Raw genomic sequence first — 17,156 nt, forward strand, 5'->3', positions numbered from 1 at the left:
TGCCAGAGGAAGACATTTACTGGGAGCACATTTGGCAAATGAAACAGGCATGAAGGGAGCCTAAAGACACTTCACATGAATACAGATGTAAGAAGAGCCAGACTGTCGCTAGTGGGCTTTTGTGACAGACATGGGCCTGTAAGCTGTGGTCAGCGGTGATTGGTGTGGAGGGGCAGCTGTGCTCACCTGACCAAACTGAGAATTGCTAGCTGTAGTTACACCCAAAGAGAAAAAAAAACAATTCACTGGGTGTTTGCATGGCTGGAAGCTCCCAGTGTTTTCTGGGGAGGGAGGGAGAGAGGGGAGAGAGAGGGAGAAAGGGATAGAGTGAGAGTGAGAGAGTGAGAGGAGGAAGAGGAGGAGGAGGAAGAAAAGGAAGGCCAATGGTAAACAATATAGAACAAAAGTCTTCTTTGGTCATTATACTTTGCACTGGCAGATCAAGGAAGCCGTCAAGAGGTATCAAGGGGTCATTCCCAGCTACGGTTGTGCAAATTTGGAGCAAAGTCACATATAAAATCTGAGATGTTCAGACAGGCGAGGGTCTTTGCATAGTTTCTCTTCCAATGCTATGTATTTTAGCGGAGCTCTCTCTTTGTGCCTGAGAAGGGAAGAAGAAGAAAAAGATGAGGAAAATAGAGGCATATCCTCTACATTGCAGACATTTATGCTCTTTGGGATGCTGTGCCTGATTTAAAGCCTGCAGCATCAGAGCCATGCACCCATCTTCAGGGAGGGAGTTCTACAGGCCTGGGAGCCACCACAGAAAAGCCCCCGACCCTTGTGCCTGCCAACAGCATAGAGCTAGCAGGCAGGCACACCTGCAGGGACTCTGAGGTAGACCTTAACCATTGGGGAGGTTCATACAACTCATCTATAAAAATTTGCTTGCTGTACCTGCTGAGGCGGAGCTCCAGGATGCGTATGCGGAACATGGCATCTGAGCAGTAAGTCAGGTAGGCATCCTCATCCTCTAGGGTCATGTTGAGCTGGTTCTGCTGGTACCATTGCTGCTTCTTCTGGAGCTCCTGGGTTTCCTGTGCAGGGAGAAAGAGGCAGAGAAAGGATTGTGGAGAGAGGGGAAGGAGGGGCATTGGACCAGGGCTTAGCAAGGGTCAGGCACTGGGCAGCTTAGGTCTGGAGGAGAAGGAGCTGGCTGTCATTCCATTTGGAACAAAAGCTGAGGTGTGGTCCATAACCAGCTGTGCTGGTTCGGTTGTTTTCGGTACCTTCGCCTTTAAAAGTGAACTGAGTTGAATTTCTCTGCCCCAAAGAGGCAGTAAAAGCTCATCATGCTTTGGCCCTCCCCCCAAGAAAGCCAAAGGGTGGAGGAAAGAGGAGGCACCTTCTCGAAACGCGCTTGGATGAGGTTGGCCTTGTCAACGAGACGGTGCTTGAAATCGGTGAGGCAGTCCTCCTTCAGGCGCAAAGCCAGCCACTTGGTCATCTTCTCGATGCCACCAATCTGGATCAGGAAAGGCGCCAGGTAGTCCAGATCCTGCTCCACTTGCCGCTGGCGCTCCTCTTGCAGCTGGCGCTCCTGGAGGAGGGGATAAAAAGAGAAAGCCTGTGGGTACTACACTTGCTGCCACGGCTGGGCTCTGTCTCCACAGTTGGAGGCAGCAATGCTTCTGAACACCAGTTGCTGGAAACCGCAGGACAGGGAGAGGGCTTCTGTGCTTGAATCCTGCTTGCTGGTTTCCCACTGTGAGAACAGGATGCTGGAGTAGATGGCCCACTGGCCTGACCCAGGAAGCTCTTTTATTTTCTTATGAGTTTGATTCTCACAGCTACCCTGAGAACAGGACCTGGTTCAGTGGGGCCTTTTGTATGTTCCATGTCAGGGGCCTGGGTGCAGAATTCAAGCATTCAGAGCTCTCCTTCTGGCCCTTGGATGCTCCCCAAGCCACACTCCCCCCCCCCCACAGCCCTGCTCCACAACCACCTCGAGTGCTTTGGCCAGCTGGAACTGTCAGAATTGCTGCCAGGGGTTTGTGTGTGCAGAAACCTTTTACTTTTGCATGGCCGGAATGAGCCTAGCACGGCGGCATCCATTGCTCCACCCACTTTGGCCTCTGTCCCCGCCCACCACTAGCAGAGGGAGGGTTCCCTGGGAAGAGGGAATGCAGTGGTTAAGAATGCCAGACCAGGACCTGGGAGACCAGAGTTCAAATCGTCTCTTGGCCATGAAGCTCATTGGGTGACCTTGAGCTAGTCACTGCCCCTCAGCCTAACCTACCTCACAGGGTTGTTGTGAGAATAAAATGGGGAGAATTTTGTACACCACCTTGAGCTCCTTGTAGGGAAGGTGGGATATAAATGTAAAGAATGAATGAATGTTCCTGAGTTTAAAGATGACCCTCATCACCTACCATTGCCTCTCGCTGTTCCTTGCTCTTCTCATTCCTCTCGGTATCATAAATAGACACGGTCAACTTGCTGGCTGCTTCTTCTTCCTCTCGAATCCTCAGAATATCCAGGACCTTTGATGGGATAGAAATGCTAGCAATAACCTTGTTGTCAACACACCCCTTCGGCCAGTGTGCATAGCACACTCTGTGCATGAGAGATTGCTGGAGCTTAGAAAGACTCAGAAAACGTTAAAAAACACACACACACAAAAACAAACAATCCACCACATCTGAAAAAGGAGAGTAGGTGGTTTTGTGTTTAGCAAATGTGATAGTTAATGGCACACATTATATTTTGGAATAGAGGCAGGGAGAGTCTTTTTCATCCTGAGGGCCACATTTCCTTCTATGCAATATTTTGAGGGCCATATGCCAGTGGTGAGCAGAGCAATGAATGCAATGCATTAAAAACTCAACTCTGCCTCCTCAAACTCTGCAGGGCCTCAGGAAGGGGTCTTTCCCAAATCTGCTCTGCAAGCTATTTTGCTTGTAGACAAAGCCTTTGGCCACTATTAAGCTATGACCCGCCTTCCACTCCTTTCCCATTACCTCCATCTCTGACTCCCACACCAGGTGCCGGGATTTCTTCTCGTCCTCTATCAGGTGCATCATCATTTCATACAGGTGGAACAGCTTCTTTTCCTTCTCCGTGGACCCTGCCTAAAGGCAAAGGAGCCTGTGAGGAAGGGGGAAGAGGAGGGGAAGGAATGGCCAGCCCTTCCGAAACACATAAGACATCTTGGGTTTAAGGGAGGGTCACTCTCAGAGGTGTAGATGGCACACAGAATCACAGAACCACAGTGCTGGAAGAGACCCAATGCAACATCTGCCCCCCCTGCCCCCACAATGCAGGAATCACAGCTAATTTCAGAGTTATTTCTTTCATAAAATGTATAGACCACTTGATTGTAAACCCCCACCACCCGCCTCAAAACAGTGTAGGGTCACTCTTAGAGGCATTGAAGGCACATGATTCTGGCATTGCACATCAACTCGCACATATGTCCAGGATCCTCAAAAAGGCAGCTTCACTGGTTTTGAAAGAGGATCAGACAATTTCCTGGTGACTGCTCATGATGTCTATGTTCTCCCTCCACTGTCGGAGGCAGTGTGCCTCAGAATACCAGTTGTGAGACTCACAAGTAAAGAGGGTGCTGTTGCACTCAGGAACTCTTGGCAGGCTTCCCTTTGGGGTGTTTGGTTCGCCACTGTAAGAACAGGATGCTAACGAGCTTAAAGTTAACCTAAAAGTTAGTCATCGATAACCATACAAAAAATGGTCAGCCAGTGGCAGCATTAAAATATACTCCTATTACTACTTAGTTTTCCACAGTGCCCTTCCTTCAAGAAGCTGCAGTAGCTGTGGGGGACGGAGGGTCACCTTCATTTTCTCCCCACAACAACCCTGTAAGGCAGGATGGGCTGAGAAATGGTTGGCTGGCCCAAGCTCACTTGTAGGGCTTCATAACCCACCTGGGATTTCATAGCCCAGCCGGCAGCCATTCAACAGGCAATCTGCTACAGCACACGAGTTCAGCTGAGATACACCACCAAACCACAGCTGGGCACTAAGAGCATAAACTTGCCAGAAGCCTCAAGCTCACACCTCCCCTCACACACTGATTTCTTCTCTCTTCCTCTGCTTCCTGTTTTGAGAGAAACCTGAGATTGCTACACACACATCCCAAGCTGACAAACTATCAGTTGCAAACCACGACCCAACCATGATTTCCAATCCTGATGTTAAGGGCGACCTATTTTCAGGACTCACTCTATTCCTGTGACTGTCACTTGTTTTGAACTGTTGTTAATATTGCATTTTAAATGGTTGAAACCTGCCCAAGGGGTAAGAAATCAAAGTAATCATAATAATGATCACAAACCATTGTTTCCCTTATTTGAATGCAACGCCAAACCATGGATTGCCTCGTATGAGGAAAGAGGGAGGGAATCACAGTGCATTAAGGGAAGGGGAGGAAGAAGTATGTGAGGACCAAGGCCAGCCCTGCTGTTAGGTATGGTGAGTAGTAGTCCACGTGGCTCTTACTCAGCTAATTAGCTGCCATATTTTTTTAAAAAGAAATCTGTTAAAATGCATGTCCCCAAATGCACACACTGAAGTTAAATCTATGACAAAAACAAGACCAGGCCTTGAGGTTTGTTGCCAGTGGCTTCCTTGCCAGCCATGACCCATTAAGTTCTCTGCCCCATCTCAGCTGCTCCTCCAGTTGCTCTCTGCAACATGCAGATCTCTCCATCTATTTTTTTACCTGGTAGCTGATGCACATCTCAGGGGTCATGATGATCTTATTTCCCATGCTGTCCACGTCTGCCCGCTTGTTGAAGTCCCTCTTCGAGGGGGTGATGTAGTTCTCCTTGCAGTGGTAGGTCAAGAAGATCTTCTCCTCCACTATCGAAAAGATGCGCTCTGCCACATCTTCGTCAGCTGGTTTTTGTGGGTTCCTGTGGAACCGCTCAGTGATTTTCTGGGAAGAGCGTGTGGAGAGGAAAAGGGGGTGTCAGCCGGGATCAAACTCCTAGCCACCAAGTTAATAGGAGGGAGTAGGTGGGTGGAGGGAGAGAGAGCGAGGGAGAGGAGGAGATTCAAGTTTTTGGCACAGCAGCAGTTGGCGATGTTATGCCACACATTGAGCTGGCTCTAGCATTAGACAGAGTGAGTCAGTGGATGCTGGGAGCAAAGGCAAAGAGATGGGAGGGCCAACCTGTGTGTAGTGGTTGCTGGTGCCCACTGGGACTGTTAGGGAAGAAGGCAAGGAGGCCAACAGTAGGTGGCACCAGAGCCAATCAAGGGCTTCCTGATCTGCAGCTCTGTTTCTCGGGGGCACCGTGCTACCCCAGCTGTCCTCGGAGCCTCTGTGCTCCACTTACCAGTATAGGTCGGGCATTGCTTTCAGTGATGGCCGCAGCATTGCCTGGTTTCTTTATTCTTTTGCCAAACTCAGCGTGCCGGTAATACAGGAAATCCGACCGCCCTTCAAAATACTCCTCCATTTCATTGGGAGTTTCAACCCGTTTCTGAAGGCCGTCCACCCGCGTCTCGCTATAAAACTCCATGGTGCGATCTGTCTCGGGGTCCATCGTCAAGTAGTCGTGCGCTAGAAACCCAAAACAGAAGGGTGAATTGCCAGGTAAAGAAGGTGTGTTATTTTTATTTATTTGATGTGTTACATTTATATCCTGCAAAATACAAGATAGCAAGGTGAGAGGTGATATGATGGCCACATTCATAGGACTGTCGGATGGAAGATGGAGCAAGCTTGTCTCTTCCTGCTCCAGCTCTAGAGGAGAGGTCCCAAATCAATGAACTCAAGTTAAAGAAATGAGATCCCAATTAAACATTAGTAAGAATTTTCTGACAATATAAGCCATTCCACAGTGGAACCTTGGAAGGTGGTTGACTCTTCCTTCATTGGAGAATTCTAAACAGAGGTTGGATGGCCATCTGTCAGGGGTTCTTGAGCTGTGATTCCTGAATTGTTGGTGGTTGGACAAAATGGTCCTTGGGTTCCCTACCAACGCTACAGTTCTATGCATAATAAAACCTGCAATTAAGAGCCCAATTGAGAAGCAACAGATGATCTGATTAAAGGATGGTATGCTTTTCTCCTACAGCCTAAAGGATAGCAGAGAGAAGGCACCAGCAAAACACATCTGGGGATGGAGGGCCTTCTCGGTAGTGGCGCACGCCCTGTGGAACACCCTCCCACCAGATGCCAAAGGAAAAAACAACTACCAGACTTTTAGAAGACATCTGAAGGCAGCCCTGTTTAGGGAAGCTTTTAATATCGGAAGGACTATTGTATTTTAATCTTTTGTTGGAAGCCGCCAGATGGGTGGGGTATAAATAATAAATTATTATTATTATTATTATTATTATTATTATTATTATTATTATTCCACTGCAAATGCCCCATCTCAGTAACTCCCCAGGGCTACTGATGGGTAACCAGATTGGAGCCTCTGGGGCATAGCTTAACTGGCAAACACATTCATGATTATTGCAATTGGCGGGCTGAAGCATACATACTTTAACAGAAAGCAGGTTGAGAGAGTTTTGGATGGGGCAAAAGGGCCCCTCCACTGGCACAGCTGCACAACCACTCAGGAGGCAGAGATCTGTGGCCAGATCCCACTGGATCAGGCCAACCTAGTCCTGCATCCTGTTCTCACCGTGGCCAACCAGATGCCCCAATGGGAAGCCCACAAGCGGTATTCTAATACAAGAGCCCTCTGCACTCCTGTGATTCTCAGCAACTGGTATTCAGCAGCATTGCTGCCTCCAGCTGTGGAGCAGAGCATAGCAATTGTTGCCAGTAGCAATTGGTAGCCTTCTCCTCCATGAATTGTAATGCTTGCAGGGCCACACAAGCAGAGAAGCTGCGACCCTAGGCAGGCGCTTTGGATCTGCTGGTGAAGAGCCTTGCTAGCCATGTGTGAGTCTACTCAGAGGATGGAGAAGGTTGTGAAAGTGCCTGCCTGGATCAGGGCCTGGCAGGGAACCAAGGAAGCTGAGACCCAGGAATGAGACGCTGCTGGAGAAACAGCCCCAGTCTTCAGTGCCTGAACCAGGACATTGAGAAAAGGCTTGGCTACCATTGTTATTGTTATCATTCAAATTTGTATGGCGCCCTATACCCGTAGATCTCAGGGCAGTTCACAATATAAAATTACAATACAAAAACACACACCTTTGAGGCCTTGCACATGCCCAGGCATGAAGAACTCCTTCGTCACTTCCGTTTTCTTATTCAGCTCTCTTGTATCCAACACGTCTTCCCGGTTCTTGTACCATTCCTTCACTTCCAGCACTTTGGTGCCTTAGGAGGAGAAGAGAACAATCCATGGCAATGGCGGCTTACAGACAAGCTAGATACATGGGGGTGGCCCTGGATGTTTTGCTGCTTGAGAAAGGTGGAATAAAAGTGCAATAATAAATGAACCCCTCCACTCATTTGTGGACTATGCTAGAAGGGTGTTGGGAGCAATCAGACCTTGACTACAGTAAATGAGAACCCAATGAAAGATTGGTGTAAATGATTACGTTGTGAAAAACAGCTTTCCCCAGCATGATGCCCTCCAGGTGGTGTCGGGCTGCAATTCCTATCAGCCCCATAAACTTGGGCAACTTTTGGCAATGCTGAGATGGTGGCTCAGTGGGTAGAGCATCTGCTTTGCATACAGATGTTCCCCAGCAGGTGCAATCGCTAGCAGCGTCTCTAGGTGGGCTTGGGAGAGACCCCTGTCCAGAACCCCAGAGAGCTGGCTCACGGTCTGGATCTTCAAAGAGGGTGAGGCGGGTGACCAGTCCGTTGCTATTCAGATACGGTGCCCATTTCTCCAGCTTGGCGTTCTTGTACTGAATCACCTTCTTGCCTTGGGGACAACGTGTCTCGAATTCTAGGAGCAAGAAGACGAACAAAGATGACCACTGGCCATGGAGCATGCATTTTAATGATACAAAATGCTCTGCAAACCAGTCATGATAAGAACCGGTACAGTATTTAAGAACTGGCACCTGAGTTTCTCTCTCTCTCCCCCCACCCACCTTCTCTCACTTTCTCCTTGGATGTCATTTAGATTGTAAGCCTGAAGGGGCAGGGACTGTCTAGTTTTAACTGATGGCCTGTAAACCACTCTGGGAGCCTTTTTGGGCTGAAAAGTGAGGCACAAATGCTCTAAATAAATAAACAAATCCCCATTTAAACTTCTCGCTGGAATACGCTGTCTGTAGTGTTACATTAGGTGGTCCAAGAGCTGGTGTTAAAGTTCTGAAGTCTTTTAGTTCTGCCTGCATTACAGGGTCCCTTGGGGTCCCTTCCAGCTCTGCAATTCTATAATTCTAATGTTCCATGCAAGGTGCTACGCAGGCCTCAACAGTCAGCTGATCAACTTCCTTGGATTTCACATCTTCACTTGCTCACCAGAGACTAGCCTAGACATTGCTGTGGCTCCTCACAGCTCCCTCACAGGGCCAGCCCAAGATATTCTGCTGCCTGAAGCAAAGGTGGCGGCCCTCCCATTTCATGTACAGAAGCCAAATGGACAGGCAGCTGCACCTGACTACAGTGCAAGCAGCTGTCTTTGAGGGGGGGAGGGGTGTCAGGCCATGGATATACACAGCTTCATCCTCCAATGTTTTGCTGCTGCTCCTCGGCCCCTTCATCTGCTGCCTGAAGTGCCTGCTGCACTCTGCCTGGTCTGAGCCTTCTATAGTCCTTTCATCCTTTGTTGCTTCCTGATCCCCAACTGATCCTCCTGCTCCTGCTCCTTTCCTTCCCCAACCCATGAGCTCCCAACTGGTCACTGAGGCCAGCATGACCTACAGAATCATAGAGCTGGAAGGAACCCCAAGATCTGTCTAACCCCTTGCAATGAAGGAATCACAACTGAAAAATCCCTGACAGGTGGCCATCCAACCTCTGTTTAAAAGCATCCAAGGAAGGTCTTTATTGACATTGACCTTTGTCTTCTCCCAAGCTCTCTCAGCCCCAGGAAGAATAGGGAGGAGGAAGAGGACAATACAGTTTTGAATGGCCTCGCTCTTAAATTCTCCAGAAGCAATCCCTGAAGCACCAAGGAGTTGCATCAGTGATCTACACTTTGGCCACTCACAACACAGTCAAGGTGGTGATGGGGGGGGAGAAGAATACCTCTTGGAGATATCTGGATCTGCTCCACCCAAGATGCAGGCATGTCAAAGCCCTTAGCTTCCTCTTCCTTCATCTATCAAGAAGACCCAGGAGAAGAAGCCGTTAGGAGGCTGAATCCTGCTCTGCCCAAAACACCTGCCCCCATATTCATCTGGGCAAACCTCATCTACTTTCCATATCTGATATGGCAAGGAATCACTGTCTTGACTTGCCACTGAGTCAGCCAGCCTCTTCCTGATCTCCTGCATTGCTCTATTTGATCCTCTGCTGCTGAACACCAAACAATCTTTCAGGTTCTCTTCTTTCCCCTTTGCCACCCACCTGCTGTCTGGTCCAGCAAGAAAGGCAAGAACATTTCCTGGGATCAACCACAGCTATGTAACATCACTTTGGGTCCCACCCGCCACCGCATTTACTTCTGGTCAGGCCAGGAGTGTCAGCTCTTAAAAACTGGGATGATGAAAGTTCAGTGATAAGCTGAGTGCATGTCATGGGGACGATGACCTCACCAAGCCTGCTCTGAGGTAGGAGAAAGGATTGGGGGGATGAGGGCATTCTTAGGATCTTTTGCTGCTCAAGTGACTTCTGATCCTATGTAAATAGCTGACATCATGTCAACAGACTACAGCTCCCATTAGCCCCAGTGAGCACAGTCCTGCTAACTGGAGTTGATGGTCTTTGTAGTCCAAAACATATGGAGGGTACCAGGTTGGGGAAGGCTGCTGGAAGGCATGAGCTCATCCTCAGGAAGAGCTAGTGCACAGCACAGAATCATCTGCCACTGAGGGGCAAGCAAGGAAGAAGGTGGGATGGCTCACCATGTCGTCCACCTCGTCCTCCGCAAGGTCCTCTTCCTCCTCCACTTCTGGCAGTGACAGGAGGGGCTTGTCGGTTCCGAGCAACATGAATTCCCACCGCACGGGGTCCCCAAGGTCAAACTGGAGATCCTGGAAAAACAATCAGTTGCCAAAGGAATCAGATCTCAGGAACTTTGCAAGGGATGCTCTGAGTCCAGATCATTCAGAGACGCTGCTGCTGTGCCCCCACCCTGTCCTCCATTTGCTCTTTTCCACCTCTTTCCCTTTCCTTCCCTGGAGGCTCCTTCACACATTGCACCAAAGACAAAGCTGTCTCTATGCATGGACGCGTTCTGATTTGGGCAGCTCCGCTATCATGCTCACAGTTACGCAGACTGAACATTTGTTGAACGAATCACTGCAGGGGGGTGCAGCTCAATGGATTGTACAGTCATTGAATGTAATGTGTGAACACCCCTTCTGTTTTGCCAGGGTGGAAAGAGGGGGCAGCCACCTGTGTCTCATGGTTGAATTGCATTTGGCGGTGTTCACAACCCATGTTTTGGCCATCCATGATTTAGAATGGGAAGAGTGTGCCGAAGGCAGGACTATGTTGGAGAGGCATGTGCCTTGTGATGGATCCAAGGAGGGCTTCAGGAGCTACACATCCCATCATCTCCAACCATTGGTCTGCTGGCTGTGGCTGTTGGAGTCCAACAACATCTGGAGGGCCTGCAGGATTCCCCATCCCACTTCTCAACACTCCTAGACTGCTTGATAGCTTCCATTTGTCAGTGGTACCAAGCTTACATAGCCAACCACTACAAATCCAGATGCTATTGGACTACAACTCCCATCATCCTTGGCCATCACTCGTGTGGACTGAGCCTGATGGGAGTTGTAGTCTAACAACAACTAGAGGGTATCACTCAGGCTAGATCTGGTGAAGGGAAACATTTCCCCTCTAGCCAGAAAGCAATTAATTGTTCCACACTCAGACCCAGCCAATCATTCCGTTGGCTTACCCTACAGGCATTCCAACAGTCCTGCATATTGACCCAGTAATTCCGGTGGTTCCAGACACTCTCAATACCAAGGAAGTAATCGTCTGTGGTACTGTAGCTTTTCCCTGTAAAAGGGTCGATAAAGAAACTCTCTGGCACTTCACGCTTGCCTGAAAGAACCAGAACCCAGGCATGGACCCGGAGACCATACAGATTGTCTGGCGGGGGCTTCTCAGCTTCCTGTCATGCAGAAACAAAGAAGAGCAATGACTATAATACAACTAAAAGCAATTGTTCTTCCCCTTTGTGCACATGGTTTACTTTACATGGTTCACTGAGCCATGGTTTACTTTAATCATGGTTTGTTCAAGGGATGAAAAAACAAGCCATTGTTTGTTTCTCCAAAACCTGGTTTGTTTTCTAGCAGTTCTTGCTTTGTGCCACCACAGTCTGATGAATGTTTGAAGTGGCCAAAGAAATCATCACAGCTGAACAAGGCTGTTGTTGGGTAAACTTAGCCATGGTTTGTAAGTTGGCAAAAAACCCCATGGCTTCACATCATGGTTTGTTGTCAGAAAACTAACCATGGTTAGTTGGCTGGGCTGAGGTCAGATGCTCAGACAAACCATGCTGTCGCTAAATGAGGATTATGTCACTGAAGGCAATTTTGAGTAAGATCAAGTGAAGGGCAATCCTAATGAATGCACAAATGTGTGTATGTGTGTGTGTGAAGAGTGATTTTTGCAAAAATGTAAACGTTTGGGGGGAACAATGTTTCAGCACCCAGGATTCTTCCCAGGGGGTGGGTGGGTGTCCTTCTCCGCATCCAGGCTGTGTGCCTGCAGCAAGACAGAATTATGCAAGCCTTGCTCACCAGTCTCCTTTCCTCTTCCTCCTTCCGCTTCTTCTCCAGAGCAGCCTGCACAATTGCCTCCTGCTTGGCTTCCTGGCGCAGCTCAAATTTGCTGCTTAAATCCCGGGGGGGCTTGATGGCGTACTTCTTGGGCTTCTGTTTTGTAGCCTCTACTGCGACCTGTAGTCATAAATCAAAAAGGAAGCTGTTCCAGTGGAGGCAAGTCCTTTCAGTTAACTGGGGTGCTGACCCTCTCTGCTGACCCTCCTCCTGGCCAGCCCCACACTCCTTGCCTTCTTATTACATTGAGTTCTGATGAAAGCACTTCCTCCTCCTCAGCAGAGCTGTCAACTTTTCCCTTTTCTTGTGAGGAATCCTATTCGGAATAAGGGAATTTCCCTTTAAAAAAGGGAAACATTGACAGCTATGCTCCTCAGTCTGTGTTGCCCTTATAGAACTCAGCAGGGAGGAGGATGGGGACAAGACCAGAATTAGTTGTCTCTGTCTATCATTGGCTCTGGCACTACCTACTGTTGGACTCCCTGCCTTCCCTCCTACCCGTCCCAATCACAGCAGCCTCCACTGAGCTGCTACATCATTCATTCATTCATTCATTCATTCATTCATTCATTCATTCATTCACACTGCCTTTCATCTGCCAGAATATTACAATCACATTCTGCCTACCCTCAGATTAAATGAATTGCCATTAAGCGGAGGGTGCCTGTATGCAGTTGGGCAAGATTGTGTGTGTTTATTTGGCAGCCTCTGGCAGTGTGAAGAGTGTGGGCTTATTACAATTCATGAATGAGCCAGAGGTGGGGGTGGATAGGAATGGGACTTGCCATACTATGAGCAAAGATCTTGCTTTATAAGCCAATGTGGTATACTGGAAAGGAAATGTTTGACTTAGTCTGGAGAGATCTGGGTTCAAATCTTTGCTAACCTGGGCAACCCTGCCAGAATGGTTCAGCCTCACCTAACTTGCGGGGCTGCTGGGAGGACAATGGGAAGGAAGGACCATGTATGCTGCCCTGAGTTCTTTGGAGGAAAGGCAGAGGTATGTTTAAAAGGGAAGCAGAAGAAGCAAGCAAGCAAGCAAGCAAGCAAGCAGATGCTTAGACTCCCAAGATGAAAACTGTTTCTCATCCACTGATGTAGGAACCTATGGGAGTAAAACGTTGGGGGAAGGGGTGGCAACCCACCCCTGGAGAAATGAAACCCCTTCCACTCCACAAGGAGAAGGGTCCTTGCCCACAGAAGCTCCCAGAATTGCTCCAGCCATTGGACCAATTGTAGGGGCAATCTTTTCCAGAAGATATTTGTATTTCGAGGAACTTAGTGATCTGACATGGTCATTTCTTCCTGCCTCTGTTTACTTCCCCTCTTTATCTCTTGGTTCTGTTCTTTGATGGCTGAGAACAGCCTTTAATTTGTTGGAAGGAAGTGATAACGCAGGGTACATTCTGACCTTCTTAGGCCAGTGATAATGCAGGGTACATTCTGTTAGACATTGTTTGGAGGAATGTGTGGTATTGGATAGCCAATTAATAATCTGCGCTAGCTAGTCGGGCAATGCATGTAGGCTAACAAGTTAGCTATCAATAAATCGGATGGTTTGGGGGCATAGTTGTGAGAAGCTCATGCATGGACTGATCGATTGCAGGTTCGTGCAACCTGAGGTTACCTGGGGGTCACCTCGCCACTTCTTGAGGGCTTCCCAGTGGCAGATTGAAGTGCTTGCTTGGTAATGTATATATTGCTTGCTGTTTAGAATAAAATCTTTAATCTTCTCACTCACTTTTGTTTGTATTGCTTCTGAATCTCATTAAAAGAACCCCCTTGCATTTGGCAAGACACCAATATAAAAAAATGAGACTAAACTTTTTGGGATTGGGGTTGACTTAATGTTATTATGAGTATGATTTTGTGTGCTCTTACATGAACATTGATACACCATTCATTTATTTATTGATCTTTCTTAATTATGCCACAGTTAATACATAACATGCACACATGTAGTCTTTACATATTATTATATAATACACAATATTCAGTTTTTATACCTTTTCAGATAGGATCTTAGGCATTTCATAGTATAGCAAACGTACTGATGAAATGTGTAAGTAGCATGTGGTATTTATGCACGGTATATATTAAAGACCACATGCAAATTACATGTCTCTATATAAGCATATAAATGTGGTATGATATCTTAGATATGCCTAAGAATATGCAGTTGAAATACAGGGATGTATATGGATGATTAAATAAAATTTATAAATTTGAAAAAGAAATATAGAGAAGTAATCAACATATACAAGAGAGAGAAATAAAATTTCTGATGCCCATTAAAATTATGCCTCTGCTGCCTCCTAGCGGCTCCTGTTGTCATCTGCTGGGAGAGTATCAGCAGAACAGAGTTAGCAAAGCTTTTTTGAGCCACGGCCAAGGAGTCAACTGATATTTGGCCCTTCAAATCCCACCCCCTGATCCTAATTAAAGCCCCTCACACACTGCTTGGCTCTGAAAACACCCAAAGCTCTCACCTCTTCTGGTTTTTTCAAGAGTGGGCACACCTCCCTGGACTCATCCATCATGCATATTTCCCGGGTGGCGTAGCCATTGACGCAGTAGGCATCATAACCTGCGCCAATTAGCAGAGAGCACAGCAGGATGCTGAAGTCAAAGCAGTTCCCCCGCTGGTAGCGCAGGATCGTAGTCGGGGAGTACAGGTAACTGGGCTGTGTAGACAAAAGACCATGTTTTCAATGGAATAGCCCCCTGCATTATTCCTGCAGCCCAAATAGTCATGGAAAGGGTTAGGGACATTATGTGCTCTTCTATATTCTGTTGGAAGCTGCCCAGAGTAGCTGGGGCATCCCAGTCAGATGGGCAGGTTGCAAGCAACAAATTGTTGTTGTTGTTGTTGTTGTTGGAAGCTGCCTTATACTGAACAGGAATGGGGGGAGTATCTTTTGGTTCACATTCAAAGCTGAATTTGTCAAATTCACACTTTCTGAAACAAAGTAAGAACCGAAACATAGATATCATTTGAAACGCTCTTCTTCAAATTTTTGAATGCAGCTTGCCAATCCTACAGTGACTCCCAAAAAATGCAATATACAAGGGGGAAAGTACGTATAACAATGCATTGATTCATGAAAATAACATACAGAAACCCATTCTATCAGGAGATGTTGCTTTGCAAAAGTGAGCATGTGAGGCAAAACTGCATGTGAAATGTGTTCATTGGGATAAATTCACGCTAAAATGCTGGTGAATTTTCATGAGAATATTTTCAAAAATGCAAATTGCTGGAGAAATTTGGAGAACTGAATTTAAGACTGGAAGAAATGAGAAACAGAGAGAAACTGACAGATTCCTCCATTTCTCCTGCTACCTGGGGCTAATATAAGCTGGCAGGGGGTTGTAGCATTGGAGGAAAGGATTAAACATTCCTTCTTTATGCAGCCTTGGTGAAAATCACCCACCCACACCATACCTGCTATTAATTTTCCAGAAGAAGCAGGTAGGGTTGTTAATGGCATGCTTAGCATCCTGTCTCACTTGATCCCAAGTCAAAACCAGCATCCGGAATTGTTCTTTGCATTGCTCTGACCTTGAGAAATTCCCCAGCAGAACCCACACACCCTAGTGTTGTTGGCTAACATGGCCTAAAAGAATCTGAGTGAAGAAAATAATGCAAAAAGGCCCTGTTTCTTACCGGCGCGATAGGAGACGGAAGCGGCTCCATGGTGAGATAGTCTGCCACAAAGCGGGCACAGCCATCCCAGTTGTACAACTCTGAGTAAGGAAGCAGAGTTGGGCGCACAGTGGTGCTCACAAATTTCTGCAAGAAAATAGCACCGGTTTGTGGATGTATCAGGGAAGGAGAAAAGTTGATCACAAGGAAGGAGTCTGGGCTTCTGCAGAGAGCAATACCTTCCAACCCCACTCCCCGCAGAGGGCTACTTATGGCCCTGGAAGCACAGCTGCGTGGCTGCTTCTGCATATGTGAAAATCACAGCTTTCACTTAAAAAAAAGTTTCTATATTCTAGTCCTAAGCATGTTAATTTCAGTAAAATATATTCTCTTCATTTGTGGTTGGTATGACAAACAACACACTCTGCAAAACAATTACGCCCTTTAAATAATAAATACATAAATCAATCATTTGAAAGCCAAAAAAAGGGGGGGGGAGACTAATTTGAGGAATTCCCCATTTGGATCAATAATTTCCGAATGACCATCTGGCAAAGCAAACATATACTCACCAACTGCTGTTTGGGATTTGCTCCGTTTGTGCAAATGATATGCAGATTATGCACAACCAGTTTCTGCTAGTGCAACTGTTGCACTATGTATTGCACAGAACTTTATTCTCTCTCACACACACATACCCACACACCCACATAAAAAGTGAAAATTCATTTAATTTTAAATCTTACTATCACATCTTAATTTAATTTAGAAAATGTATTCATTATTCTAGTGAGCTACAGCTGAAATTCAAAGTAGAAATCCGAAGTAGGTTTCTACTATGCTATCTTAGATCATGGCTATACAATCTGTTGAAGGGAGATTCCAACTGCTACAACAACACAATTCCCTGTTTGGCTTCCTGTATGATATATACACTATCAACAAAACATCTACTGAAGATGTACTAAAGGCCTGCAAGAAATTGGAAAAATCACTGATGCACAGTGGAAACAAAACATATTGATGGTGTGAACTTATAGCAGTAGCTCAAAGACTTCCAAAGTCTATGCCGCTACAAGTACAAAAACTCCTGGATAATGTGCCTTTATTTTCTGTTTCTGTAAGGATCCTTCTCACATTTCCAGTGTCAGTGGCGAGTGGTGAACACAATTTCTCAAAGCTGAAATTTATGAAAAACTTACATACGCTCAACAAGGCTGCAAAAGGGACTAATTGACTTAGCAGCTACTGATGTTCCCCCACTTACGTGCAATCGACTCGCACGTCACTGCATATATGCGCAGCGCCAGAAAACAATGAAATACCATATTTTTCGCTCTATAAGATGCACCAGACCACAAGACGCACCTAGTTTTTGGAGGAGGAAAACAAGAAAAAAATATTCTGAATCTCAGAAGCCAGAACAGCAAGAGGGATCGCTGCGCAGTGAAAGCAAAAATCCCTCTTGCTGTTCTGGCTTCTGGGATAGCTGCGCAGCCTGCATTCACTCCATAAGACGCACACACATTTCCCCTTACTTTTTGGGAGGGGAAAAGTGAGTCTTATAGAGCAAAAAATACGGTACTTCAATTCAAACTTGGAAATGGTAGGAGAGACCTGGAGAGTCCTTGTGGCTCGCAAGGAGACCCTCCCCGGAGCCTGAAGTGGATGTCACTGTGGGCAGAGGAAGCCCCAAAGAGACTGGAGATGCAGC

General features: G+C 47.0%; 2 protein-coding genes across 5 annotated transcripts in view; one reads left to right on the plus strand and one right to left on the minus strand.

The window, feature by feature from the left end:
* The window catches only part of DRC7 (dynein regulatory complex subunit 7), a 23,558-nt gene continuing 6,402 nt past the window's right edge, over positions 1-17,156 (minus strand). For both annotated transcript variants that reach the window (XM_028739294.2, XM_028739295.2), the window contains exons 4-18: positions 15,464-15,589; positions 14,286-14,480; positions 11,758-11,916; positions 10,905-11,123; positions 9,901-10,029; positions 9,083-9,155; positions 7,701-7,829; positions 7,121-7,249; positions 5,301-5,527; positions 4,682-4,897; positions 2,961-3,071; positions 2,373-2,483; positions 1,346-1,540; positions 898-1,037; positions 1-601 (exon numbers count right to left, since the gene is read on the minus strand). In XM_028739294.2, the coding sequence (XP_028595127.2) occupies positions 508-601; positions 898-1,037; positions 1,346-1,540; positions 2,373-2,483; positions 2,961-3,071; positions 4,682-4,897; positions 5,301-5,527; positions 7,121-7,249; positions 7,701-7,829; positions 9,083-9,155; positions 9,901-10,029; positions 10,905-11,123; positions 11,758-11,916; positions 14,286-14,480; positions 15,464-15,589 (2,253 nt within the window). In that variant the 3' untranslated portion in view covers positions 1-507. The remainder of the gene's footprint in view (positions 602-897; positions 1,038-1,345; positions 1,541-2,372; positions 2,484-2,960; positions 3,072-4,681; positions 4,898-5,300; positions 5,528-7,120; positions 7,250-7,700; positions 7,830-9,082; positions 9,156-9,900; positions 10,030-10,904; positions 11,124-11,757; positions 11,917-14,285; positions 14,481-15,463; positions 15,590-17,156) is intronic.
* Positions 13,280-17,156, plus strand: part of LOC114601785 (uromodulin-like) — a 23,991-nt gene continuing 20,114 nt past the window's right edge. For all 3 annotated transcript variants that reach the window (XM_077931827.1, XM_077931829.1, XM_077931828.1), the window contains exon 1: positions 13,280-13,483. The gene's annotated coding sequence lies outside the window, so the exon portion shown is untranslated. The remainder of the gene's footprint in view (positions 13,484-17,156) is intronic.

The sequence above is a fragment of the Podarcis muralis genome, chromosome 7 (genome assembly GCF_964188315.1).
Source record: "Podarcis muralis chromosome 7, rPodMur119.hap1.1, whole genome shotgun sequence".
NCBI lineage: Eukaryota > Metazoa > Chordata > Lepidosauria > Squamata > Lacertidae > Podarcis > Podarcis muralis.